This window comes from Megascapheus bottae, chromosome 28, assembly GCF_031878675.1.
Source record: "Megascapheus bottae isolate mThoBot1 chromosome 28, mThoBot2.hap1, whole genome shotgun sequence".
Lineage (NCBI taxonomy): Eukaryota > Metazoa > Chordata > Mammalia > Rodentia > Geomyidae > Megascapheus > Megascapheus bottae.
This window is the reverse complement of record NC_143536.1, coordinates 16,449,465-16,476,038: the sequence shown is the minus strand read 5'-3', so window position 1 is coordinate 16,476,038 and position 26,574 is coordinate 16,449,465. Positions and strand designations below refer to the sequence as shown.

Genomic DNA, 26,574 nt, shown 5'->3' with positions numbered 1-26,574 from the left:
ATTTTTTTCAATGCTGAGGTTTGAACTCAGGGCCTGATGCTTGTTAGGCAAGGGCTCTACCTCCTAATATCCCGAGGAATGTTAATTGTTTTTTAGTAACAGAAGCTGAGTGGGTATAAATGGTGTCAAGAGACTTTTTTGTTTTAAGACAAGATCTTGCTGTGTAGCTCAGGCTAGTTTCCAACTGATGATCTTCCTGCTAGGATTACAGACATGTACTACCAAACTGTGCTTCAGATTACTTTTGTTGTTGTCAGTCATGGAACTTTGGAGCCTAGGTGCTGGCCCTGAGCTCTTTTACTCAAGGCTAGTGCTCTACCGCTTTAGCCACAGCACCACTTCTAGCCTTTTCTGTTTATGTGGTACTGAGGAATCAAATCCAGGGTTTCATCCAAGCACTCTATAACTAGGCCACGCTCCTAGCCCCCAAGTTTATATTTTTTTGAAGAATGAAGTACAATGTTAAAAACAACTTGAAATTCTTTGGATAGACCACTTTTTCTATAGTGTTAGGTTTCATTGCAAGTATTTTCTATTTTGGTATTAGTTCACAAGTAATATTGCATATTGGATTTAGTTTTATGTCTTATGTTTGTCATTACTTATACTTAGTACTTATAAATTAAAATAATACAATACATGGATTATACCAGAAGGTATATAATTTTCCACTTAAATAATACTGCAGGAGTAAAATGAACTAAATTTAATTCTGTGTGTGTGTCCCAATAATGGGGCTTGAACTCAGGGCCTTTTTCTTTTTTTCCCTATTTTTATTATAATTAATAGAAGGATTACATTATATTCACCAGATAGAAGGTGCATTACTTCACATACATTGATACCCTTTCTCATGTCTTGGTCCCCATTTCCTTCCCCCACCCTCACCCCTCATCTTGTTTTCCCCCCTTCCCTTTCCAATTTCAAATTGGAATATGCATATATCCAATATATCAGCTAACAAGGTGAAATACTGTAACAATATGAGATAACCAAGGGACAGCAAAAGAGATGAGAGATAACATAGTACATTAAGGATATCAATCACTCATTATATGGTTTTTGTTTCTATATCCTGGCAGTCCTTTCATTTAGTGTCATACTATATGGCCTTATGTATCTAGGTTTTGTTCTATTGTAAATCTCTGCTAGGAGAGCCCAAGGTTTCTACTGATTATGAAAAATGAGGGAAACCATTGAGCCTATGTTCCTTTGCATCTGGCTTACTTTACTTAATATGATTTTTTCTAAGTCTTTCCATTTCCTTGCAAATGGGGCAATGGTCTTTCTGACAGCAGCTTAGAATTCCATTGTGTATAAATACCACATCTTATTGATCCACTCATCAACTTAGGGACATCTGGGTTGGTTCCATATCTGTGCTATGGTAAATAGTGCTGCAATGAACATCGTTGTGCTAGTGGCTTTGGTATGTCCTTATTTCTGGATGATTGGGTAAATGCCAAGTAGTGGAATTGCTGGGTATAGGGGAGCTCTATGTTTGGTCTTTTGAGGAACTGCCATACTGCTTTCCATAGTGGTTGAACGAGTTTACACTCCCACCAACAGTGTAGCAGTGATCCCTCCTGGCCACATCCCCACCAGCATCTGTTGCTATTAGAAGCTCTACAGTTTAATGCAGCCCCACTAATCCAGACATTGTTTCTTGGTCCTTATTAAGAAAGTTTTGACCTGTTCCAAGGAGACCTAATGTGTCTCCTATTCCTTCTTGTCAAGTTTTCAGTGTATCTGCTTTTACCTCTAGGTATTTGATCCATTTGGAGTTAATCCTGGTACAGGGTGACAAAGAAGGACACAACTTTAACTTTCTGCAGGTGCTTAACCAGTTCTGCCAGCACCACTTGTTGAAGAGGCTGTCTTTCTTCCATTCTATTGTTTTGGCTCCCTTATCAAAGATTAGGTGGCCATAGGTCTGTGGGTTAATATCTGGATCCTCAGTTCTATTCCATTGGTCTTCAGGCCTGTTCTTGTGCCAGTACCAAGCTGTTTTGGTCACTATAGCTCTGTAATAGAGTCTAAAGTTTGGTATTGAAATTTCTCCTGCTCTGTTCTTTCTGCTAAAAATTGTCTTTTATTATTCCGTATGAAATTTTGGATTGCCTCTTCTATTTCTTTAAAGAATGACATTGGGATATTGATGGGTATTGCGTTGAATTTGTAGAAAGCCCTTAACGAGATTGCCATTTTCACGATGTTAATTCTTCCAGTCCAGGAGCATGGCTTTTCCATTTCCTCAGTTCTGCTTTAATTTCCTTTTTCAGGGTTTTAAAGTTTTCATCAAAAAGGTCCTTTACATTCTTAGTTAATTCCTAGATACTTTATTTTCTTTGAGGCTATTGCAAAAGGAGATGCTTTCCTGATTGTTGCCTCGTTCCTCTCATTGTTAACATAAAGGAAGGCAGTTGATTTTTGAGGGCTAATTTTATACCCTGCTACCTTGCCAAAGTTTTGAATCAGCTCAAGCAGTTTGGGAGTGAAGTCTATAGGTTCTTTAAATACAGAATCATGTCATCTACAAAGAGGGAAAGTTTCACATCCTCTTTCCCTATTTGGATCCCATTTATGCTTTCTTCTTGCCTATTGCTCTGGCTGGGAATTCTAATACTATGTTAAAGAGGAGTGGAGAGAGTGGGCGTCCTTGTCTCGTTCCTAATTTTAGAGGAAATGGCTTAGCTTTTCACCATTAAGTATAATGCTAGCTGTGGGTTTGTCATACACAGCCTTTATTATACTGAGGAATGTTCCATGGATTCCTAGTTTCTCCAGAGCTTTTAGCATATAGGGGTGTTGGATCTTGTCAAATGCCTTTTCTGCATCTCTTGAGACAATCATGTGATTCTTCCCCTTGCTCCTGTTGATGTGTTGAATTATATTAATTGATTTGCATATGTTGAACCAGTTTTGCATCCCTGTGATGAATCCTGTTTGGTCATAGTGTATAATTGTTTTGATGAGTTGCTGAAGACGGTTGGCCAGTATTTTGTTGAGAATTTTTGCATCAATATTCATCAAAGAAATGGGTCTATAGTTCTCTTTCTTTGATGAATCTCTGTCTGGTTTGGGGATGAGGGTTATAGTGTCAGGGCCTTTTTCTTTTGCCTGCCTTTTTCACTCAAGACTGGTGCTCGACCACCTGAGGCATGCCTCCACTGGTTTAATTACTTTTCTCCAGTGTGAGGTTTTGATATCTTGGCCCAATCACTGTCCCTGAGCTTCTTTTGCTCAAGGATAGCACTCTACCACTTGAGTCACAGTGTCACCTAAGGCTTTTTCTATTTTTGTGGTACTGAGAAATTGACCCAGGACTTCATGCATGCTAGGCAAGCACTCTACCACTAAGCCACTTTCCCAGACTCAATCAGAGGAATTTATTTCTGGGTCTTCTACCACTTGGCCATGTACATGTCTGTTTCTGTGCCAATGCCATGATAAGTTTGTTACTGTGGATATATCTAGCATTACTCTTTCTGCTATTTAGAATCTTATTTGTTTCCATGTGAATTTTAGAATTATTTTTTCTAGATCTGTGAGGAGCATCATTAGGATTTTAGTAAGTATTGCATTTATAGTATTAATTTTGCCAATCCATGTACACAAGAGGCTATTTCTAGTTACTTTTTTCCAGGGTCACTGTGAATGGGCTTACTTATTTCCTGATTTTTTTTCCCTCACTGTGTTTGTTATTGGTGTATAAAATAACCCTGAAGTTATTTTACATATTTTGGGGGGGATGAGGGTTGGATAATCTATAGATGTAAGTGGGGTACTAAAGCAACCCATTGTTATGATACCATACATATTTGTCTCTTTACATCCAGTAATGTTTATTTTATAAAATTGGAGGTAACAATCTTTGTGTGTTTATATATTTATAATTTGTGCATATATATTTATAATATTTTTTGCTAGTCCTCAGGGCCTGGACACTGCCCCTGAGCCTTTGTTCTTAAGGCTAGCACTCTACCACACTATCATAGAGCCACTTACAGATTGAGGAATTGAACCTAGGGCTTCATGCATACTAAGCAAGCACAATACCACTAAGCCACATTCCCAGCCCGAGTAACTATCTTCTTTATGAATTATTCCTTTATTAATATGCCATAGTGTTATTTATCCCTTCAAGCTAATTTTGGCTTAAAGTCTGTGAGATTCCCCCTTCCTTGGGATTTTACTGCATACTCCAGGAACAGTGCTCCTGCTTCAGCCTCCTGAGTGTTGGAATCTACATACATGTGCCAACAGCCCTGAAAAGCTGACTTTATGAGAGTATGAATGCTCTGGCTTGCTTTTGCATTCTGTTTGATTTAAATATCATTTTCCATCTTTTTACTTTCAGTATGAATCTGCCAGTCAGATGAGTTTCTTGCAAACAGCGTATAGCTGGGTTTAATCCATTTAACTAGTCAGCATTTTTTTTTTTGCTAGTCCTAAGCTAAAGCTCAGGGCCTGAGCACTGTTCTTGGGCTTTCCTCAAGGCTAGAGCTCTACCATTTGAGCCTCAGCACCACTTCCAGCTTTTTTCTATGTGGTACCAAGGAATCGAACCCAGGTCTTTGTGCATGCTAGGCAAGCACTCTACCACTAGGCCAAACTCCTGGCCCCTCAGCATCTTTTTTTTATTACCAAATCAAGGTCATTTATGTTTTAGGTAATTTTTGAAATGTATATGCTAAGTTCCCTTTTCATCTTAGAGATGTTCTTGTTTTCTGAGTTAGTAATGTTTGATTCTTTCCTAATTATCATTTGTCTGTTTTTCTAGTAAGATTTGTTCTTTCTTAAGTTCTTGTGATTTAGTATACTTTTATTTTGCACATACTCTTCCTTTAAGTAACTTCTGCAAGGTTGACTTAATGGTCATGAATCTTTTTACTTAATTATTGAAAATTTTAAAAAATTATTTCTACTTCAATTTGTGTGTGTGTGTGTGTGTGTGTGTGTGTGTGTGTGTGTGTGTGTGTCTATCTATGTCTACATGTCTATATCATTCTGGGTCCTGCCCTCAGATTCAGAGGGTTACCTTGAGCTCTTTTCTCAATGTTACCACTTGAGCCACCGCTCCAGGTTTGGTTCTTTCAGTGCTTAATTGGAGATAAGAGTCTCACAGACTTTCCTGCCTAGGCTTGATTTGAATTGTGAACCTCACACCTCAGCCTGCTAGAAGATAGGATTACAGAAGTGAGCTACCAGCATCTAGCACCAGTTCCATTTTTTTGTTGTTGTTGTTTTGTTTGTAGTTCATGGGGCTTGAATTCTGTGCCTGGGAACTGTCCCTGAGCTCTTCAGCTCAAGGCTACTGCCCTACCCCTTGATCCACAGCCCCCCTTCCCATTTTCTAGAGATTAATTGAAGAGTCTTAACAGTCTTTAGTGCCTGGATGCTTGGACTTCAGCCTGCTGAGTAGCTAGGATTACAAGGGAGAGCCATCCACTCACTTCCAGTTCCATTTTAATGTGTAACTTTATCTGGGTGTGGTGGCTCACACCTATAATACTAGCTACTCAAGGGGATGAGATCTGAGGATCGTGGTTCAAAGCCAGCCTGAACTCTAAAGACCAAGAGACTCAATCCCAATTAACCACCAGAAAATCGGAGGTGGTGCTGTGGCTCAAGGGGTAGGGTGGTAGCCTTAAGCTAAAGAGCTCAAGCACAATGCCCAGGCCAAGGGCTAGGGCAGTAAAAAACTAAAGTATAACTTTGTGGGATATCGGAGTGATTTGCAGGGTTTTTTTATTATTATTATTTTGTTCTTGGGCTTGAATGCATTAGTCCGTGCTTTCGTGCGTTTTGAGGGGGTCTGCTGTTGTTTTAATATATTTGCCTTTGTAAATGGCTCAGAAATTGTTTCTTGACACCTCCAGTATTCTTTCTTTGTTCTGTGCATATGGCCAGAGTCTTCAGCTCATGTTTCCTATACTCAGATGTCCATTTATTTTCCTAGCTCTGGGAAATTTTTGGCTATAGTTTCATTGAATATGTTTTGTGTGGGTTTTTTGTTTTGTTTTTTTTTGGGGGGGGGGTTTCATGGGGCTTGAACTCTGGGCCTGGGCGCTGTTCCAGAGCTCTTCAGCTCAAGCCTACCTCCCTACCCCTGGAGCTATAGACCCATTTCCTATCTTCTTATGGTTAATTGGAGATAAGAGTCTCACAAACTTTAGTGCCAGGGCTTTGAACTGTCATCCCTCAGATCTCAGTCTCCTGAGTACCTAGGGTTATGGGCATAAGCAACACTACTCAGCTGGTTTTCTGTCTTAAAGCCTGTGTTTTAGTTCCATATTTATACTATGATTTAAGTTTAATCACGTAATTATGCCTAAAGGGCACATGGTTCCTTTTTTCTTTCTTTGTTAGTATCTGAAAGTAATAATTCCTCAACTTTAGCTTCATTATCTGATATTTTTCATCATGCCTTATCTAGTCTATTGGTGATATGTTCTATTGTGGTTTTTGCTTAATTTGCTGAACTTGTCATTTCCAAAATGTATGTTTGTTTGGTGGGATTTTTTTTATTGTTGTTGTTATGTTTAGCTTTTGGGTGATGTGTGTTTTGGCCCTCAGAATTTCTGTGATGAACTTATTGTCCATGCCTAGAGTTTGACTTTTTCCTTTTTTTTTTTTTTGGCCAGTCCTGGGGCTTAAACTCAGGGCCTGAGCACTGTCCGTGGACTTTTCCTCAAGGCTAGTGCTCTACCACTTGAACCACAGCACAATTTCTGACTTTTCCATGTATGTGATGCCAAAGAATTGAACCTAGGTCTTTGTGCATGCTAGGCAAGTGCTCTTAAACTCTGGGCCTGGGTGCAATTAGCTCTTTTACACCACTTCTGGTTTTCTGGGGGTTAATTGGAGATAAGAGTCTCAGGGAGTATTCTGCCAGGTCTGGCTTTGAGCTGCCATTGTCAGATCTCAGCCTCTTGAGTAGCTAGGATTACGAGCATGAACTAATGGCATGAGCTACCAGCAGCCAGCTTTGGAGTTGACTTTCTTACTTCACTCATGTGTTTCTTTAGATTTTCTTTTTACCAGTCCTGGGGCTTGAACTCAGGGCGTGGGCACTGTCCCTGAGCTTTCTCAAGGCTAGCGCTCTACCACTACAGCTATAGTACTACTTCTACCTTTTTCTGTGTATGTGGTATCAAGGAATTGAACTGAGGGCTATGTGGTACCAAGAAATTGAACCCAAGTCTTTGTGCATGCTAGGCAACCACTCTATCACTAGGCCAAACTCCTGGTCATTATTTAGATTTTCTTTGAGATAATTTATCCTTCTCCTTAAAATTAGACTTCTTTGTTGTTGTTGTTGTGGGGCTTGAACTCTGGGCCTGGGCACTGTCCCTGAGCTCTTCATCTCAAGGCTACTGGCCTACCCCTGGAGCCATAGCATCATTTCCAGTTTTCTACTGGTTAATTGAAGATAAGAGTATCTTTCAGACTTTCGAACCTGAGCTGGCTTTGAAGCCTAATCCTGAGATCTCAACCTCAAGAGTAGCTAGGATTATAGGCATGAGCCACTCTGCTCGGCTTAAAATTAGACTTCTTAATTCTTTGTCTAACATTTTCACTTCTGAATTCTTTGTCTAATATTTCAGTTTCTTTAGATTAAGCTATTGGGATGAATTATAAACTTTTGAAAGATTATATTGCCTTGCTTTTTCATATTCCTTTTTTTTTTTTTTGTGAGTCATGAACTCTGGGCCTGGGTGCTGTCCCTGACCTGAGCTCTTCAGCTCTGCTTCTGCCCTACCGTTGGGCCTGGGAGTTGTCCCAGAGCTCTTCAGCCCAAGGTTACTACCCCTACCCCTTGAGCCACAGCCCCACTTCCCATTTCCTAGAGGTTAATTGAAGATAAGAGTCTCACAGACTTCAGTGCCTGGGCTGGCTTTGAACCACTTATCCTCAGATCTCAGCCTCTTGAGTAGCTAGGATTACAGGCGTGAGCCACTGTGGGTACTTTTTCTTATTGCTTACATTCTATTGTTACTTGTGCAATCTGTTGTATGAATATCTCTTTTAGTTTTATAGGGGGTGTCTTGTTAAACAGTCTTTATTTTTTTGTGTGCCAGTCCCAGGGCTAGAACTCAGGGCCTGAGCACTGTCCTTGGGCTTTCTCAAGGCTAGAGCTCTGCCACTTGAGCCACAGCACCCCTTCTGGCTTTTTTCAATGTATGTGATACTGAGGAATCAAACCCAGGTCTTTGTGTAAGCGCTACCACTAGGCCAAACTCCCAGCCCAATAAACAGTCTTAAGGACTCAGTCTCCAGTACTGTACAGCAATATGAAAAGAAGCCTCTTTAAATGCAACACTAAACTCAACTAAATATAAAAATACAATAAAACAGATTAAATAAAATTACTTTGCCACCAATAACCATGGAAAAGAAAGGCACAAAAATAATTCAGGATAATCTTGAAGCAAAAAATATTGATAAAAGGGTTGGGAGCGTAGCCTGGGCTGACTTTGAACCATGATCCTCAGATCTCTCAGCCACCTGAGAAGCTAGGATTACAGAGGTGAGCTACTGGCACCCAGCTAAAAATACTTTTGAGCTTGAAATATATATTGAATTTTTTATACATTAAAATGAGCATTCAAGCCATCAGACAATGAATTTGCTTCTGTGTATTCTATAACAGGAACATTTTCAGATTCCTCTTCTCATTACTCCATCAAAGCCCTTATTAAACATCTGACATAAAATAAGAATCTTCTTGCTGGTGGGCTAGAGGTTTGCAGTTTTCATTTGCTTTGAGGTTAATTTGAGAGATTGTTATCTCCAATTAACCACCAAATATAAAAGGAGAGCTGTGGCTCAAGTGATAGTGTTATGGCCAAGTCTCAGGACGACCACCAAGAGACCACTGAGAGTCAGACATTCCAAAATGTAAAAGCAAGGCTTTATTCGGGCAGCTAGCTCAGCCTTTGTCCTACACTCCCATACAGCAGGAGCCTAGGAGGAAGCCCTGAACAGAATTTCTACAGGGCTTTTAAAGGCAAAGACCACAGATTTACAGCAACACAGCAATCAGCTACTGCAGTGAGATAAGGTAGGGGTTAGGGACAGTTCAGGGCAGTGGAAGCTAACAGGAGGTTCCCATGCCAGTAGAGTCCTAATTAACTGTCTGAGGGTAGTTTTATGGCTTTACAAAGCAAATGCCATCCCTTGAGTTCTGGTAATTTTAACACAGACAGGTCAGTTCCTGGGACTTAATGGCACCACAATTCTGTTTCTTTAATTTATGTGCACTTTTGGGTCACTCACAGTTTACATAAACAACAAGACGGTTGCTGCTTCAGAATGGGGGCACTTTTTTAGCTCTTCATTCTCCCCTTTTCTTTTAGCCTAGTCGAATCTTTGACTATTTACCTCAGTACAAACAGGTTATACCAGGTGTGTAGGATCATCAGTTTTATAACTGTGATCCTCTTTGTTTTACTAAGGACATTGCATTAATTACACACGGGCCAATCAACAATAACAGTAACATTAAAATAATCACCAGAGGACCAATAATGGCTGAGGATTAGGGAAGTTGCGCAGGTAGATCAGTTGTACAGCCTCTCATCTCATCCTTGGGACCTCTGTCTCTCCCTTTTCGCTCATCTGGTCTCCTCTTTACAGCTGCCAGGCTATCTTTTATTACCCCAGTGTGGTTTACTCAGAAGCAACATTCTTCTCCCCGGGCGACACTCAAACCTCTAGGAACAATATATTTAGTCCTCTTCTGCTCTGGAGGACAACGTTAGCTAGGGACCTCAGTGAGTCAGTGAGCTTGTCGATTGACTTATGCATAAGTCTCAGGTCAGCATCTGTTTGGGACCCTAGAAATGTCAAAGTCCATTTCTCTGGGAGTCTGAAAGTCCAGAATCCTCACAAGCTGTCTTCGCCTAGGAGTGATAACCCAGTAGCTCTTTCCTGCTACCTTCACAGTGGTTGGAGTGTTGGGAATCATAGTGCATGTTCTCTTGAGTGCCAGGGTACTGGAAACCAGACGATGAACATATCCCCAGATCAACTTGTAAGGCCTGTAAGGACTGGATTGAATCATGATTAGCAATGCCAGCTGAGATAATACATGGCTTGGGGGGCTAACAATTGTCAGACTCGGGCAGACAACATTCTCTGGTTTGGAGGGGCATAGAGCATGCCCTCCCAGTTCTGCACCCAAGAAAGCTCTCACAACTAGGAAATATACATCCAAGCATAGCAACTCCTCAGATGGGCACAAAGAATAGTTCCACATCAGTATACCGATCCTACCCTGTTCGTATTATGGCTAACTCAATTACATGCCAATTTTACTTGTAAGCTCCGTTCTCAAGACATGCTCATACCATCTACTACATACAGGAACTCTCTGGGATTTGTCTTTCTCCCTTTTTGTAGAACAAACATAAGACAATTCTTTCCAGATCCTCTCTTATCCATAAACTATCCTTCTGTTTCCTTAATTCCTTTCCCAAGGTTTTCCTTACTAACCTTTTTCTCTCTTCTTTACCTGACTATAGTCCTCATTCACATTTAGCACCTCTCACGTTTAGGCTGTTCAGCACTGGATGGAAAATTCCCTTCACCCATCCAGAGTCACCATAATGGCTGCAAACACCTAGGGAACTTTGAACTTAGTACAGATAGAATGTCCTATCACCAAGGTTTAGCTCCAGTCCTCTCAGGAAGCAGTTGTGGGCTGGTGGTGGAATCAGGCAGGACAGAATATGTGGCAGCAGCCTCATCTCTCAGCAGCTCCAATGGAATGTCACACCTCCTGCTGGGTCACCTGCAAATTTCTGCACAGACTGGTTAAAGAAGCTTAACCTACGGCCTGACTTTGGTGAATTCTCCCAATGATTTCCTGGTTGCTTTTCCTGAGCATACTCATTTTTTCAGGCTGGCACCCCATTAGTTTTTAAGACAGTATAGGGTTGAGAATCCAAAGTAATACCAGGGTGACAATTGTTAGTAACCAGATTAAATGAGGCTAGGCTTCTCTAGACAGGCACAGAAGACTTGAACCTGTAGCCATTCCCCACAAGTGCAGTCTCCACTCTTGCACATCTGTTACTATTTTTTCCATGCCTCTAACTTATCCTGTCTTAATTTTTTAAAAAATGACTTTTTGGTCCCTTCATCTAAAGGGGATTGATGGGCGAAGGTCCATCTTCTATGACTTCTTCAGGCTGACTCAGGGGTGTTGTCTCTATACCTAGCCAGGGACCCTAAAAGCTTAGCCTATTCTACCAAAAGGTTGCCAAGATTACATATCAGGAGCAATATTTTAGTCCAAATTGGAGATCATGTAAAACATTTAACAACTGCACAAACTTTTCCTTTGGCTACAACAGTGTAGCTTACTTAGCACCCATTTGCAAAGGCATTTTCCTGATTGTCTGTGGAACTTAATCCCTGGGACTCTAACTATGCTTCAGTTGCCAGATCTAAACAGATAATAGGGACACAGCCTCAGATCCACAAACTTTCCTGAATTTGTGGCTGGTGTCAAATCAAAATTTGCTCAGTTAGGACTTTAAACTACCCACTATCACAGATGATTGACAAGTTCCTGCCCAGTTATGAAAGGCACGGGCATTAGTAAGGCATGCTTACAAACTGTTCTATGACCTCCCAGCTCTGATTAATTTTGAATGGCCAAGCAGGAGTGATTCTAGGATCTGACACCATCTCTGCCATCCAAGCAGAGGCTTTCTGCATCTGGATGCTTCATTGCTTTTGTCCCAGTAGTATCTCTCCACACAGGGATAAATGTCCCATTGGCATTTCACTAGGTTGGTTGCTGGACTTGAACTCAGGGCCTGGGCACTGTCCCTCAACTCTCCAGCTCAAGGTTATCACTCTACCACTTTGAGCTCCAAAGGAACTCTGCCCCAGCAGATTAGACACCACAGTCTCACAGGGACTTGGCTTTACCTAGGCTGGCTCAAAATGCAGCTTTCAGATCAATGAGTCCCACAAAAGCCCACGTTACTCCAATTAAAGCAACAAGTGGTCAACACAGAAATAGTCTCTAAGCATGATCTTACCTGGAACTTGGTAAGAGCCAAAGTTACATCTGAATAAGGATTGCTGTCCTTCTCCATGGGCCAGCTGGAAATTGCTATAAGGAGACTTACAAGAGCAAGCTAAATAGCAATTAAGCAATAATTTTGGTAGTCCTAATTTTCCTTTTTTCTCTCTCTCTTGAAACAAACATTTAGGACAACTTCACTTTCAAATCTTGTTCAGAAACCCATTTCTAATTAGTATTTTTTAAGCTTTTACTGATATTTGCTTAAACAAATAACACCTTAGCCTTTATTTGCATTTGAAAAACATTTAAGGGCTCAAGGAACCCCCTTTGCCTCCAGGCCTCCTTTTAGAAGAGGCACTTTTTTATCCTGCAGTTTAGATTACTTCCTTTAACTCCAACAACAGTTTAAACTCAAATAAGTTTTCCTTAATGCAAGAACTACAAACATCCTCAGTACACCAAAAGTCTAAGTCTGGACTTAGTTTCCTTCTTTTTCTAAAATACGTCCAATCGCAACCCAGTAGCATGAAACCAAATCATACGGAGATAAACTTTTAAACATTCCTTTTAAGAACTCTTTTCCCCTATTTAATACATTTTAGGGGGCAGTTTAAGAAACACTAATCACATCACCTCTGACACTGATAAACAAATTCTGATTCTTATCTCCAAATTTTAACTCAGGGTAATAAATTCCAAATTCCCTAATGCCTCCGGGCTAAACAGGATACAGAGTTTATAATGTAAACAGCTCTATGCATTACAATACTAGAATTTTTTAAATGCAGATTTCATTTAGAAAATACTTTTTCTACTTTAGAAAAATACTTTAGAAAAATACTTTTTAGCAGTTCCTCTTTAAAACAATGCAATAATCCTTTGAGACACTGTAAAACATTCAAACCTAATAATTTTCTTGAAGTTTAGACTTAGATTTACCCAATTGCCTTTGTGTTTCAAATATGAGCTCATCCATTGTTTTACATAGCATGCTGACAATTTAACCTTGAACATGTTCACTCACACCCATTCACACACACATTCATACTCAAAGATCTTAAAGCACGCAAAATTAATATTAGCCGTTCATTTTCTGGAAGTTTGTGTCAAGAGAGCTTTGCCAATTTTTCTCTTGCAGGTGAGAACCAGGTTCAAAACAAAACTTTTTTACCAGACAACTTAATTACATAAGGAATTTAAACAAATGGGGAGTAGAGACAGAGGCAGAATCGTAAAGGGCTTTGAGTTGGGGCCACGCGCTCTTGTGCAAGTTGTAGATAATCAAACTTAGGCAAAAATTCAACATCATCCAGGTCAGTTAATAGATCATTCTGGAGACTAGGAACAATGGGTGTGTGGGGGGGAGGTGTCCATACATTATTTCAAAAGGAGTAAAGCCTAGCTGATAGGGAGAATTCCTTACTCTAAATAGAGCAAAGGGAAGAAGTGACACCCAGTCCGCACCAGTCTCTAAGGCCAATTTGATTAAAGTCTCTTTTAGGATCCGATTCATTCTTTCTACCTGTCCTGAACTCTGGGGTCAGTAAGCACAATGCAACTTCCAATCTGTCCCCAGTGCAGAGGCTATTCCCTGACTTACTTTTGAGACAAAGGTTGAAAGTCCTTCCTTCTATTCTTGGGGCATTCTTTGGCCCAGTGCCCTTCTTTCTTGCAATAAGCACATTGGTTTTTCCCTAGTTTTAGTCTTCAATTTTTATCCTCTGGCTTGCCGATGGTGGCTAGGAGCACCTGCTCCATTTGCTTTTGCTGTCCATCCAAAATCCTTTTTATTTGCCTCTCCTGCCTTCCATAATCCTTTCTCACCTAGTCTTTCCAAGGACTGCAATTTCTTCCTGATGTCTGGTGCTGCCTGGTTAATAAAGACTAAAATAACTGCTTGTGTGCTCTCTTACAGCTCAGGGTCATAAGGGGTGTACTGCTTGAAAGCTGCCATGAGTCTCTCTAGATAAGCTGCTGGACTTTCAGTAGCACCCTGCTTAACATCATAAACTTTGGCCATACTAGTAGCCTTGCGAGCTGCAGCCTTGAGACCTGCCAACGGAGCCTGGCAATAGACCTGAAGCTGCTCCTTACCTTCTGCTTCACTGTAGTCCCAGTTGGGGTGTTTGGAAGGGAAGGCGATTGCAATCTGGGTAGGGTCTGCGATGGGGTCTCCCGTGGGGCATGGGACTAGTTTCCTGACATTTTCTAGGATCCTGTTCCGCTCCCAGGAGCTGCTGGCAGTCCTCCCAGGTTGGCTGGTGGGTAAAGAGAACAGTTTCAAGCAAGTGAATTAAATCCTGGAGTTTCTCAGAAAGGGGCATTCTGAGTATGCCAATTGTAAAGGCCACTAGTAGCAAATGGCCAGTAATGGAACTGTTGTCGACCATCTGCAGCCTCAGGACCTAAAGGGTAAAGGGGAAGGGCAACAAAATTATGAGGAGGTGTAACTCCTAGGCTCCAGTGAGTTGACTGGGCAGGACCCCCTGGAGCAGAGGGCATAGCTGGAGCCTTTTCATTTTCAAAGTTCTCCTTGGGGCGCATTAGGTGGAGTTAACTGGGGTGGGGAGTATGAAGGGAGAAATGAGACATGTCTCATCCTCCTCTGGGCTCCCTTCCTGGAGGATGGGCGGGTATAGCTTATCTTTTTCCTTTCTTAATAGTTACATTTTGGTTCTGAGCTATTTCCTTAACTTCTTTCCAGTGTGCTAGAGTCAAGTCCAAGGGCTAGATGGAATATTACCCATGGTTTCTGGTCTCGTCAGTGGTTCAGTCCACAAAATAAGGGGTAAGATAATTCCAACAAAACAAAGCACAATACACACAGGTCTGAGTCTTAAAAGACTTTCTAGATGGAGATCTCCCACGTTGGTCTGCTGACATCTGTGGAGAAACAGAAGGATCAAGAAACAGAAGATCAAGATGGGCCAGTTAAGTCTCGGTTAGGAGACCTTCTCGGTCAGTGCCGGTCAAAAACCGGACTGACTCACTCCCTACTAGTACTTGGAAGGGGCTCCAGGGACCCCCTTCTACGAGCAGAGGGTCTGGGATGTCTCCCAGTCCCTCCAGGGTTGCTGTATAAGCGCATCCACTTCGGCAATCCCTTCAAGAAATATGAGTTGGAGGGGGAGTCCTCAAGCGAGAGTGAGACAGACAGACAAGCAGACAGATAGATGATGAGACAAGACAAATCAACAGCGCTGTTTCCTTACCTTCGGGGTCGGGGGTCTCTGGGGGTATCCCGGATGAGCCCCCAACTGTAATGCCCAAGTCTCAGGATGACCACCAAGAGACCACCAAGAGTCAGACATTCCAAAATGCAAAAGCAAGGCTTTATTCAGGTGGGCTAGCTTGGGCTTCCCCACACAGCAGAGCCTAGGAGAAAGCCCTGAACAGAATTTCTACAGGGCTTTTAAAGGCAAAGACCACAGATTTACATCAACACAGCCATCAGCTACTGGAATGAGATAAGGTAGGGGTTAGGGACAGTTCAGGGCAGTGAAAGCTAATAGGAGGTTCCCAGGCCAGTAGAGTCCTAATTAACTGAGGGTGGTTTCATGGCTTTACAAAGCAAATGCCATCCCTTGAATTTACACGAGTTCTGGTTAATTTTAACACAGACAGGTCAGTTCCACAATTCTGTTTCTTTAATTTATGTGCACTTTTGGGTCACTCACAGTTTACATAAACAACAAGATGGTTGCTGCTTCAGAATGGGGGTGCTTTTTTTAGCTTTTCAATACTTTTGAGCATAAAATATATATTGAATTTTTTATACATTAAAATGAGCATTCAAGCCGTCAGACAATGAATTTGCTTCTGTGTATTCTATAACAGGAACATTTTCAGATTTCTCATTACTTCATCAAAGCCCTTATTAAACATCTGACATAAATTAAGAATCTTCTTGCTGGTGGGCTAGAGGTTTGCAGTTTTCATTTGCTTTGAGGTTAATTTGTGAGATTGTTATCTCCAATTAACCACCAAATACAAAAGTAGAGCTGTGGCTCAAGTGATAGGACACTAACCTTGAGCATAAAAACTCAGGGACCTTGACAATAAAATTTAAAAACAACAAAAACTCTCAGCAACAGCATTCAGATATTCAATTCAAGCCCCAGGATCAGCACAGGAAAAAAAGGTATGCTTCTTTCTTGTTCCTATAATGTGAGCATCTACCAGGTTCTTTTTACTGTGTATGATGTGGAGGAGGCAGACAGAGGGTCATAGCTTGAGTCTATTGTAATTCCTCTGTTTCCATGGAGCCAGTGAATGTCAATTGTCACTTTTAGAGGGTTTTTTTTTTTGCATTTTTTTATTGTAATTAGTAAAAGGGTTACATGATATTTGCCAGATAGAAGGTGCATTAATTCACGTACATTGATACCCTTTCACATGTCTTGGTACCCATTTCCCTCCCCCCCCCACACCCCACACCCGTCTTGGTTTTCCCCCCTTCCCTATCAAATTTCAAATAACCAAATACAAATAAATTCAATATATCGGATAACAAAGTGAGATACTATAACAATATGAGATAACCAAGGGACAGCAAAGGAGATGAGAGACAACATAGTACATTAAGGACAACAATCATTCGTTATATGGCTTTTGTTTCAATATCCTGGAGGTCCTTTCAATTAGCTTCATACTATATGGCCTTATGTATCAAGATTTTGCTCTATTGCAGATCTCTGCTAGTAGAGCCCAAGGTATCTATTGATTATGACGAATGAGGGAAACCATTGAGCCTAAGTTCCTTTGAGTCTGGCTTACTTCACTTAATATAATTTTTTTCTAAGTCTTTCCATTTCCTAACAAATGGGGCAATGTCATTCTTTCTGACAGCAGCATGGAATTCCATTGTGTACAAATACCACAACTTGTTGATCCACTCATCAACTGAGGGACATCTAGGTTGGTTCCATATCTTTGCTATGGTGAATAATGCTGCAATGAACATTGTTGTGCTAGTGGATTTAGTATGCCCTTGTTTCTGGATGGTTGGGTAAATGCCAAGTAATGGAATTGCTGGGTCATAGGGGAGTTCTATGTTTAGTCTTTTGAGGCACTGCCACACTGCTTTCCATAGTGGTTGAACCAGTTTGCACTCCCACCAACAGCGTAGTAGTGATTCCTCCTGGCCACATCCCCTCCAGCATCTGTTATTATTCGTTTTCCTGATCCTGGCCATTCTAACTGGAGTGAGGTGGAATCTTAGAGTTGTTTTGATTTGCATTTCTTTTATGACCAGAGATGTTGAGCATTTCTTCATGTGTCTATAGGCCATTTTTGTTTCTTCTTCAGAGAAGATTCTCTTTAAGTCTTTGGCCCATTTTTCAATGGGATGGTTGTTACTTTGGAGATTAGTTTTGGAGTGATTCAATTTTTTGAGTTGTTGATATATTTTAGATATGAGGCCTTTGTCCATTGTTTGCCCACTCTGTAGGCTTCCTAATTAATTTACTAGCTATGTCCTTTGGCATACAAAAGCTCTGCAGTTTAATGCAGTCCCACTTATCCAGCCTTTCTCTGATTTGTTGTGATTCTTGGTCCTTATTAAGAAAGTTTCGACCTGTGCCAAGGAAGCCTAGTGTATCTCCTATTCCTTCCTGTAAAGTTTTCAGTGTGTCAGCTTTTACCTCCAGGTCTTTGATCCATTTGGAGTTAATTCTAGTGCAAGGTGACAAAGAAGGATCCAACTTTAGTTTTCTGCAGGTGCTTAACCAGTTCTGCCAGCACAACTTGTTGAAGAGTCTGTCTTTCTTCCATTCTATTTTTTTGGCTCCCTTGTCAAAGATGAGCTGGCCATAGGTCTGTGGTTTAATATCTGGGTCCTCAGTTCTATTCCATTGGTCTTCAGGCCTGTTCTTGTGCCAGTACCAAGCTGTTTTGAGAATTATAGCTCTGTAATAGAGTCTAAAGTTTGGAATTGAAATTCCTCCGGTGCTGTTCTTTCTGCTAAGAAGTGTTTTTGCTATACGGGGTCTTTTATTATTCCATATGAAATTTTGAATTGCCTCTTCTATTTCTTTAAAGAATGCCATTGGGATATTGATGGGTATTGCGTTGAATTTGTAGATAGCTCTTGGCAAGATTGTCATTTTCACAATGTTGATTCTTCCAATCCAGACTTTTAGAGTTATATTCACTTCAGAAGGTTCCTCCCTGGGTGTTGGGAGGTGCTTTGCATCCCAATAAGCTTTGTGGCCTATGAGTTGGGAAGTTTCCCACTTGCTCCAGAGGCCTCACGGTTTGTACACGCAACAGTACAAATATCCAGACTATTCTTGTCCTCTGAGTGCATCAGAAAATAGGTGAAGCCCACAGAGTAGAGTTCTGCACTAAATGGGGAGGTCTCAGCTCTTTCAGATGCTTCCCTGGAGTAACTCACCCTCTCTTTCTCTCCTTGGAATAGTTTCTCCTTGTTATCCAGACCCTTCCAATTCAGAGCCACAGGGGACTCTTCAAATCCAGTATTTTATCCCAGAACCTTTCGTGGAAGGCTTAAATAATACAAATGTTCTTATGATCCATTAACAGTTACTTATACAACTTCTCTGAAATTTCTCCTAGATTGACTAGTTTGAAATCATAGTGTTCAACATCATATTAAAGATTTGAATTTGTTTCTGTGTATTCTTGATTTTTTTTGCCAGTCCTGGGACTTGAACTCAAGGCGAGGCATTGTCCTGGGGCTTTCTCAAGGCTAGCACTCTACTACTTGAACCACAGCACCACTTTTGGCTTTTTCTGTGTATGTGTATGGAGGAATTGAACTGGGGCTTTGTGCGTGCTAGTCAAGTACTCTACCACTAGGCCACGCTCCTGGCCCATGTTCTTGCATTTTTAAATAAAAAATTGGGGGGTGATTGAGTCATCGAATATTGCCCTAAATCTAGTTCAAACAGAAATGCACAAGAATAATTTCATAAGAAGCATAGAGTTGCGCTTCTCAGACATTAATGTTCACACAATGTCCCAGTGATCTTGTTAAAACGATTTTTCAGGCAACAGAACAATTTCCGATTTATCCAGTGGTCTAGGGTAGGGAATTGCTTTCCCAGTGAGTTCCTAGGTAATGTTCCCATGTCAGCACTAATTCAAATATTCTTTTGTTTTCACAGTCAAATTGATTTTACTGGTAGCTTCAACTCTTTGAGTCTCTCTAATTATTTTTACACATTTCAGAGCTGTTGACTCTAGGCAGAGGAAGAGAAGAAACATAAACTTGGAGATGCTGAGCCGTTGCCACTAAAGTTCTCAGCCATTCTTAGCACTGAAGATGCTTTGGGTTGAACTTCCCTAATGACTTAAATCCCTGTGGAAATACTTCCCCAAAGTTTGGGGAAGTGCCCTGCTGTGAATAATGATTTGTTCCCCAGTAATAGAGAAATGATTAGGGAAACCAGAGGGGCAGCTGAGGTTTTTCATTTATTATCTGAATCTGTTTATTTATCCATTTATTTATTTTTGCTAATTCTGGAGTTGGAACTCAAGGCCTAAGGCTGGCACTCTGCCATTTGAGCCACAACTCTACTTCTGGCTTTTTGGTAGTTAATTGGAGTCACCTGATTTCCTGTCTAGGCTCGCTTCAAACTATAATTTTCACATCTCAGCCTCCTGAGTAGCTGGGGTGACAGCCAGGAGCCAATGGTTTGATTTAATGATTTGTGTGTGTGGAATCGAGCCTGGGGTGATACCAGCTTTGGTAGTGATTCATAGTGATTGAACCATAGCTACTGCTACAGGTGAGTGTCACAATCTCTCCCTGGAAACACTGACAGCAATGGCTCCCGCTTCATCACAGTCTGAGAGTCTGTTCCTAAGACCAACGGGAGAAAATAGAGTAAGCACCCAGCCCCTGAGTTCAACCTCAGGATTAACATGGTTTAAGTGTATTGATTATATATTTATGTTCAGAGAATCCTCTTAGGGAAATAATTTTTCTCATTTACTTAGTAAGCAAGTCATCATTTAATTATTAACTACTGATAGAAAAGTTCATCATTGAGGGTAGACATTGAGAGATTGGGAGGCAGAATACATACATTTGAAGGGAAAATTAGATGTTTATAAAATGAATTCCTTGTAGAGGTGTGGCTCATGTGATTAGCCTTGAGTGAAAAAGCTAAGCAAGAGCATGAAGTCTTGAGTTCAAACCCCAGTAACTACACAATAAAAAGAAAATCATAAAATGAATTCCTCCTAATGCAATTTTTTAAATCTAAGTGATGAAATTTACTTGTTCTAGAAATAGGTGACAGTTCAGAAGTGGTACAAACAAATAGGATGGTATTTCAAATCAGGTATACGAACTCTGGTTTCTGTTTTATTCCGATTCAATGTAAATTTCTCACTGCTGTGTTGGGGATGTGACATGTTCTTTCATGTTTTGTTTTGTTTTTGTGGGTCTTAGGGCTTGAACTCTGGACCTGGGCATTGTCTCTGAGCTCTTCAGCTCAAGGCTACTGCCCTACCCCTGAACTATAACCCCACTTCTGTTTTCTAGTGATTAATTGGAGATGAATCACCTTCTTTAGTGCCTGGGCTGGCTTTGAACCTGGATCCTAAGATCTCAGCCTCCTGAGTAGCTAGGATTACAGGCATGAACCACTGTATCATGTTGCCTTTTAAATAACATTATATGCTTCCTCCCATAATGTGATTCCCCCTCAAACACTTCTTCCCATAATGCCCTAGGTTCCTGAAAAAAACCCAAGTGGCACATGATCAAGCCATCAAGCAATCAATGTAAAGCCCAGGAGAATAGAATTGGGAGACTCCCCATATTATAAAAAATGTCCTGTGAATGGACTCAACTGGACTCTTCTTTGAGGTCCTCTCCTGAAAGTCTCCCTACTTGCTTTTACTTTCAAATAAACTCACTCTGTCCTTTAAAAAAAAGTATTATAATGTGTGGGTTTGAAATTCAGTTTCTGAAATACCATATCTGATAATATCATGTAACATTTGTAATAACCTATTTTAATGATATCCTTGTACTTGCATAAATATTTAGCAGGTCTTGGACCCCACAGTATAGATTGTGATTCGCTCTGAAGGTTCTGTGACATACTGTCACTATGGTGATCTGATTATACATATTTTCTCTGTTACTGAATGCCACTGTCTGTGCTATTTTCAAAGCTCACACATAACAGTTTTCATAGCACATGGCTTTCATTCCCATAGTTTCATTATGGGGAACTTGTGTTTCTGTACAAAAGGTATGTTAATGTAGTCCATTGAATGCTGTCCTTTCGAATTTTTCTCAAAATACCTTATTTACAAGTATTTGTTATTGTATATTGTATAGATATTATATATTGCATAGATATTAGGTTTTATAGTTAGTTATAGTTAAGTTTTATCATTTAATTTTATTGCTTAGCTTATTCATTTGAATTTTTGAGTGTATGGGTGTGTGCATGTGTGCTAGTACTTGGGCTTGAACTCAGGGTTGCTCGCTCTTAATTGACTTTTTCACTCTATGACATGAGCTATTCATCCAATTCTGTCTTTGTTCTGATTTACTGGAGATAAAAGTATCACCAGTTAGACTGCCTATGTTGATTTGAACCATGATTCTCAGATATACGCCTTTGAATAGATAGTCACCAACACCTGACTCATTTTAATTTTCTGTTAAGCCCTTTGCCTTTGCATTTTTCCCTCAGTCATAGATAGATAGATAGATAGGTAGATATAGAGATTTTATATATTATATAAGGAATGTATATGATTACATATTATATAATATGTAAGTATATATAGGAATATATATGTATGTGTGTATATACATATATGTGTGTATATAGACAGATACAGATATCCCCTGGGATTAAAAAAAAGCACAGGTTTCTTTTTTTTTTTTTTTTGCCAGTCCTGGGCTTGAGCTCAGGACCTGAGCACTGTCCTTGGACTTTCTCAAGACTAGAGCTCTACCACTTGAGCCTCAGCACCACTTCCGGCTTTTTTCTATGTATGTGGTACCGAGGAATCGAACCCGGGTCTTCATGCATGCTAGGCAAGCACTTTAACCACTAGGCCAAACTCCCGGCCCCACAGGTTTCTTTTGTGTGTATGCATGCCAGTACTGGAGCTTGAACTCAGTACCAGGACAATCTCCCATAGCTTTTGCATTCAAGGTAGTGCTTTACCACTTGAGCTGCAGTCCCACTTCCGGCTTCTTTTGCTGGTTAATTGGAGGTAAGAGACTTTTTTTCTGCCCAGCTGTCTTCAAACTCAAGTCTTCAGACCTCAATCTCCCAAGTAGCTAGGATTATAGATGTGACCACTGGCGATTAGCTATAATACAGATTTCTAGTGTAATTTAAGTTCTATTTTATTAAAGTTATTAGCTTCAGCAAATTGGAATGAATCCAGATTGGTGATGTTCTGAGGCGTCTTACATGATGGAGTGGTTTCTCCCCACTTAGTCAGGCTTAAGTCCAGGCTGCACAGACCATTGCTGGGGTTAATAGTCCCCAAGTCAGTGCTGGACACAGGCACACTTCATTAATTCATCAAACACCAACCACCTTGCCTGCCATTCACACTGAGGACCTTTCCAGGGTTAGCCAAGTAAAGGGACAGGACAGTGGGCTTGGAGGGACCTGGCATCTGGGTCATTATTGAGGACAGTAAGGCACTGGCCTCAGGGTGGTCACTGGGCCATCAGAAGCACTAGTTTCAAGGCAAGAGACACTCTGGAGATGGTGGTGAAGAAAGTCCACACACTTGAACTTTTCAAGCTTCTCAGGGGACCTCACTTGGAGAAAACTCATATTTTCGGTCAGAGACTGAAAGATACAGGAAAATGTGGTTTGAGATAAGCAACCTGGCTGGTTGCGGGCTTATGCCTAGCACTTCAGCAGGCTTAAATATGAGGACTGCAGTTTGAAGACAGCCTGGGAAGGAAAGTTTGTGAAGCTCTGATCTCCAATTACCAAAAAGCTGAGAATCAGGGCTGAGAATGTGACTTAGTGGTAGAGTGCTTGCCTAACATGCATGAAGCCCTGGGTTCAGTTTCTCTGTACCACATAAACTGAAAAGGCCAGAAGTTGGATGGAGGGAAGAAGGGGTGGCGGGGGGGGGGGGGGGCGGAAGAAGACGACGCCTTCCCTTACTACAGCATCATCTCCTGGGAATTTATTTTTTTCTTCCTATGACCCATCATGTGACAGTTGGTTAGAATGAGACAAAAGAAAGGATTCATCTCAGAATGGTCACTTGATCATCAGAAGTACTCACTATGAAGCGGTGACAGTAAGAAAACAGTGGCAGCAGAAACAAACACATATATTTGAACAAAAAATTTAAAAGAAAAAAGAATGAAAGTCAACATCCATTTCCCATTTCCCATTGCCCTGGAGCCATTAAAACACTCTTCAGATTCAGGCCCTCCTGTCTAGCTCTTTCTTCTGGATTTGATCACCATCACTGAGGACTTTGGAACTGCCATTCTTCTTTCTTCAGCCTTGAACTTCATTTAGTCATTTTTAGAATACAATATGTAAATATAGCTATATTAAATTCCCAGAATCAGTTGAGAACAGAGACATGACGTGGTGTCACTTGGGTCTATGTGTCTCTGAGTGGGATTTGGGGCCAGGCCATCAGACATCAGCACCCATACTCTCAGTTACAATGTCTTCTGACTTTCTGTACTTTCTCATCTATATGCTATTTGCTCACACCATCCACATGATGGTTGTGTTAAGTGCACAGATCAAGTGTTCCATGGTCTTCTGGAAGCCCTACTCTGACTGAGATGGCTCTACTTGGGAACCAGCAAACAAGACCAGAAGCTCCAAATAAATTGTTTTCCTTTGAATTTTATGCCAGTAAGCTGATACATCTCTTTTTAATTTTTTTAAATGATAATTGAGGGTCAGCAGTTTGGCCTAGTGGTAGAGTGCTCGCCTAGCATGCACGAAGACCCGGGTTTGATTCCTCGGTACCACATACATAGAATAAAGCTGGAAGTGGTGCTGTGGCTCAAGTGGTAGAGCTCTAGCCTTGAGAAAAGGCCAAGCACAGTGCTCAGGCCCTGAGCTCAAGCCCAGGACTGGCAAAAAATAAAAAGGTAAGTAATTGTACAAAGATGTCAATTTAACATGTCATTGTTCAATGCATCCAGCTGAATGTCATCCCTTTCACCATTCTCCCCATCTCATCCCCATCCATCCCCTAATAACCCTTAATCTTTGCCGATACATTTTCCAGTTTCTTCTCTGATGAAATATTTCCGAAGAAATTCTACCAAACACCCTCCAGGGAACAGAAAAATTCTAGTCCTTCCTTTACACCAGAAGTTAACAGTGTGTAATGCAACTAAAGGTACTGTGGAAATTCAGTGATTAAATTGTATCAGGAACAATAATTGTAGATAATTCTATATCCTAATACTCAAGAGAAAACTATGAAGTTTCAACAGTACTGTGTGTGTGTGTGTGTGTGTGTGTGTGTGTGTGTGTGTGTGTGTGTGTGTGTGAGTTAGTCCTAGGAATTAATCTCAGGGCCTAGGTGCTTTCCCTGAGCCTTTTTGCTCAAGGCTAGTGCCCTACCACTGGGGTCACAGTTTCAGTTTCAGCATTTTTTGGTGATAATTGGAGATAAGAGTGTCAAGGACTTTTCTGCCTAGTCTTGGCTTCAAATTGTGATCCTCAGATCTCAGCTTCCTAAGTACCTATGATTCCAGGCACCAGTCATGGTGCCCATTCTTCCAGTCATTTCTTTTTCTTTTTTGGCCAGTCCTGGGGCTTGAACTCAGGGCCTGAGCACTGTCCCTGAGCAGCTGCTTCTGCTTCTTCCTCCTTCACCCCTCTCTTCCTCCTCCTCCCCTCTCTTCCTCCTCCTCCTTTTTCTTCTGCCAATCCTGAGGCTTGAACTCAAGGCCTGAGCACTGGCCCCTGGCCCCCCTGAGCTTCTCTTTTCTTTTTTTTTTTTTTTGCCAGTCCTGGACTTGAGCTCAGGGCCTGAGCACTGGACTTTTTCAAGGCTAGAGCTCTACCACTTGAGCCTCAGCACCACTTCTGGCTTTTTTCTATGTATGTGGTACCAAGGAATCGAACCTGGATCTTTGTGCGTGCTAGGCAAGCACTCTACTACTAGGCCAAACTCTGGCCCCCTGAGCTTCTTTTATTCAAGGCTAGCATTCTACCACCCAAGACACAGCACCACTTCTGGATTTTTCTGTTTATGTCGTACTAAGGAATCAAACCCAGGGTTTCATGAGTGCTAGACAAGCATTCTATCACTAGGCCGTGTTCCTGGCTTTATGTTTAGTTTTTTGAGGAACTTCCATACTGTTTGAACACCTTACATTCCCACCAACAGTGTAATAGAGACCCCTTTTCGTTACATCCCTGCCAACATTGGTTACTGTTAACTTTCTTTTTAATATTGGCCATTCTAACTGGCTGAGGTGCAATCTCAGTGTTGTTTTGATTTGCATTTCCTTTACGGCCAGTAATAGTGAACATTTCTTGTGTCTATTGGCCATTTTTACTTCTTCTGACAAGTCTCTTTTAAGTTATTAGCCCATTTATTGTGTTACTTTTTGAACTTGGGTTTAGGAAGAATGTTGGAATTCTTAAACATATGGGGACTTGGGGCTGGGAGTTTGGCCTAGTGGTAGAGTGCTTGCCTAGCATGCATGAAGACCTGGGTTCAATTCCTCGGTACCACATAGAAAAAAAAAAAAGCCAGAAGTGGTGTAGAGCCCTAGCCTTAAGAAAGTCCAAGGATAGGGGCCAGGAGTTTGGCCTAGTGGTTAAAGTGCTTGCCTAGCATGCATGAAGACCCGGGTTCGATTCCTCATTACCACATACATAGAAAAAAGCCGGAAGTGGTGCTGAGGCTCAGGTGGTAGAGCTCTAGCCTTGAGAAAGTCCAAGGACAGTGCTCAGGCCCTGAGTTCAAGCCCAGGACTGGGGAAAAAAAATTCTCAGATGTGTCTCCCCAGGATAGCTTCAGATTGCACATCTCAGCCTCCTGAATACTTTGGATTATAGTGAATTGTTACTTTTAATCTTTTTGTGTAGGAGAGGTTTGAACTTATATAAAATCAGTAATACACAGATTCCATATCAACCCCTCTCAACACCACTGACACATAATTAAACTCTTATATCTTCCCTGTACAGTTCCAAAAATTAATTACTATAAATTAGTAATATTTTGTGAGTCTTGTTTACATTGTTTCACTCTTTGTGTTATATGTGCCTGTTTGAAGTATTTGCATTGTCATGTTCTCCACGATAATCTCTACAGAATAGTTCTTCTACCGTTTAAGTCTCCTGTTCTCTACTAATTAATCTCTATTTGCTCAGTAACCATAAAAACTCTCTGTACGTTTGTATGTCTCCAGTGTTGTTTCCCAGAGTGTCATATAGTTGGAATTGTAGATTATGTAGCCTCTTTGTACAACCTGTTTCACAAATCAGTGGACATTTGAGAGTCCATCTTTTTTTTTAATCACACTATATCTCCTTGTGGGGTTTTTTGTCAGTTGTAGGGCT

At 41.0% G+C, this 26,574-nt stretch overlaps 1 protein-coding gene across 2 annotated transcripts in view; it reads left to right on the top strand.

The window, feature by feature from the left end:
• Positions 1-26,574, top strand: part of Znf280b (zinc finger protein 280B) — a 71,706-nt gene that overhangs the window by 35,115 nt on the left and 10,017 nt on the right. The window contains exons 1-2 of one of the 2 annotated variants that reach the window (XM_090320672.1): positions 21,184-21,276; positions 24,278-24,391. The exons of the other annotated variant lie outside the window; for it this stretch is intronic. Of the exons in view, the coding sequence (XP_090176798.1) occupies positions 21,249-21,276; positions 24,278-24,391 (142 nt within the window). The 5' untranslated portion in view covers positions 21,184-21,248. Of the gene's footprint in view, positions 1-21,183; positions 21,277-24,277; positions 24,392-26,574 lie in introns of those variants that run through there. 2 annotated transcript variants of the gene reach the window in all.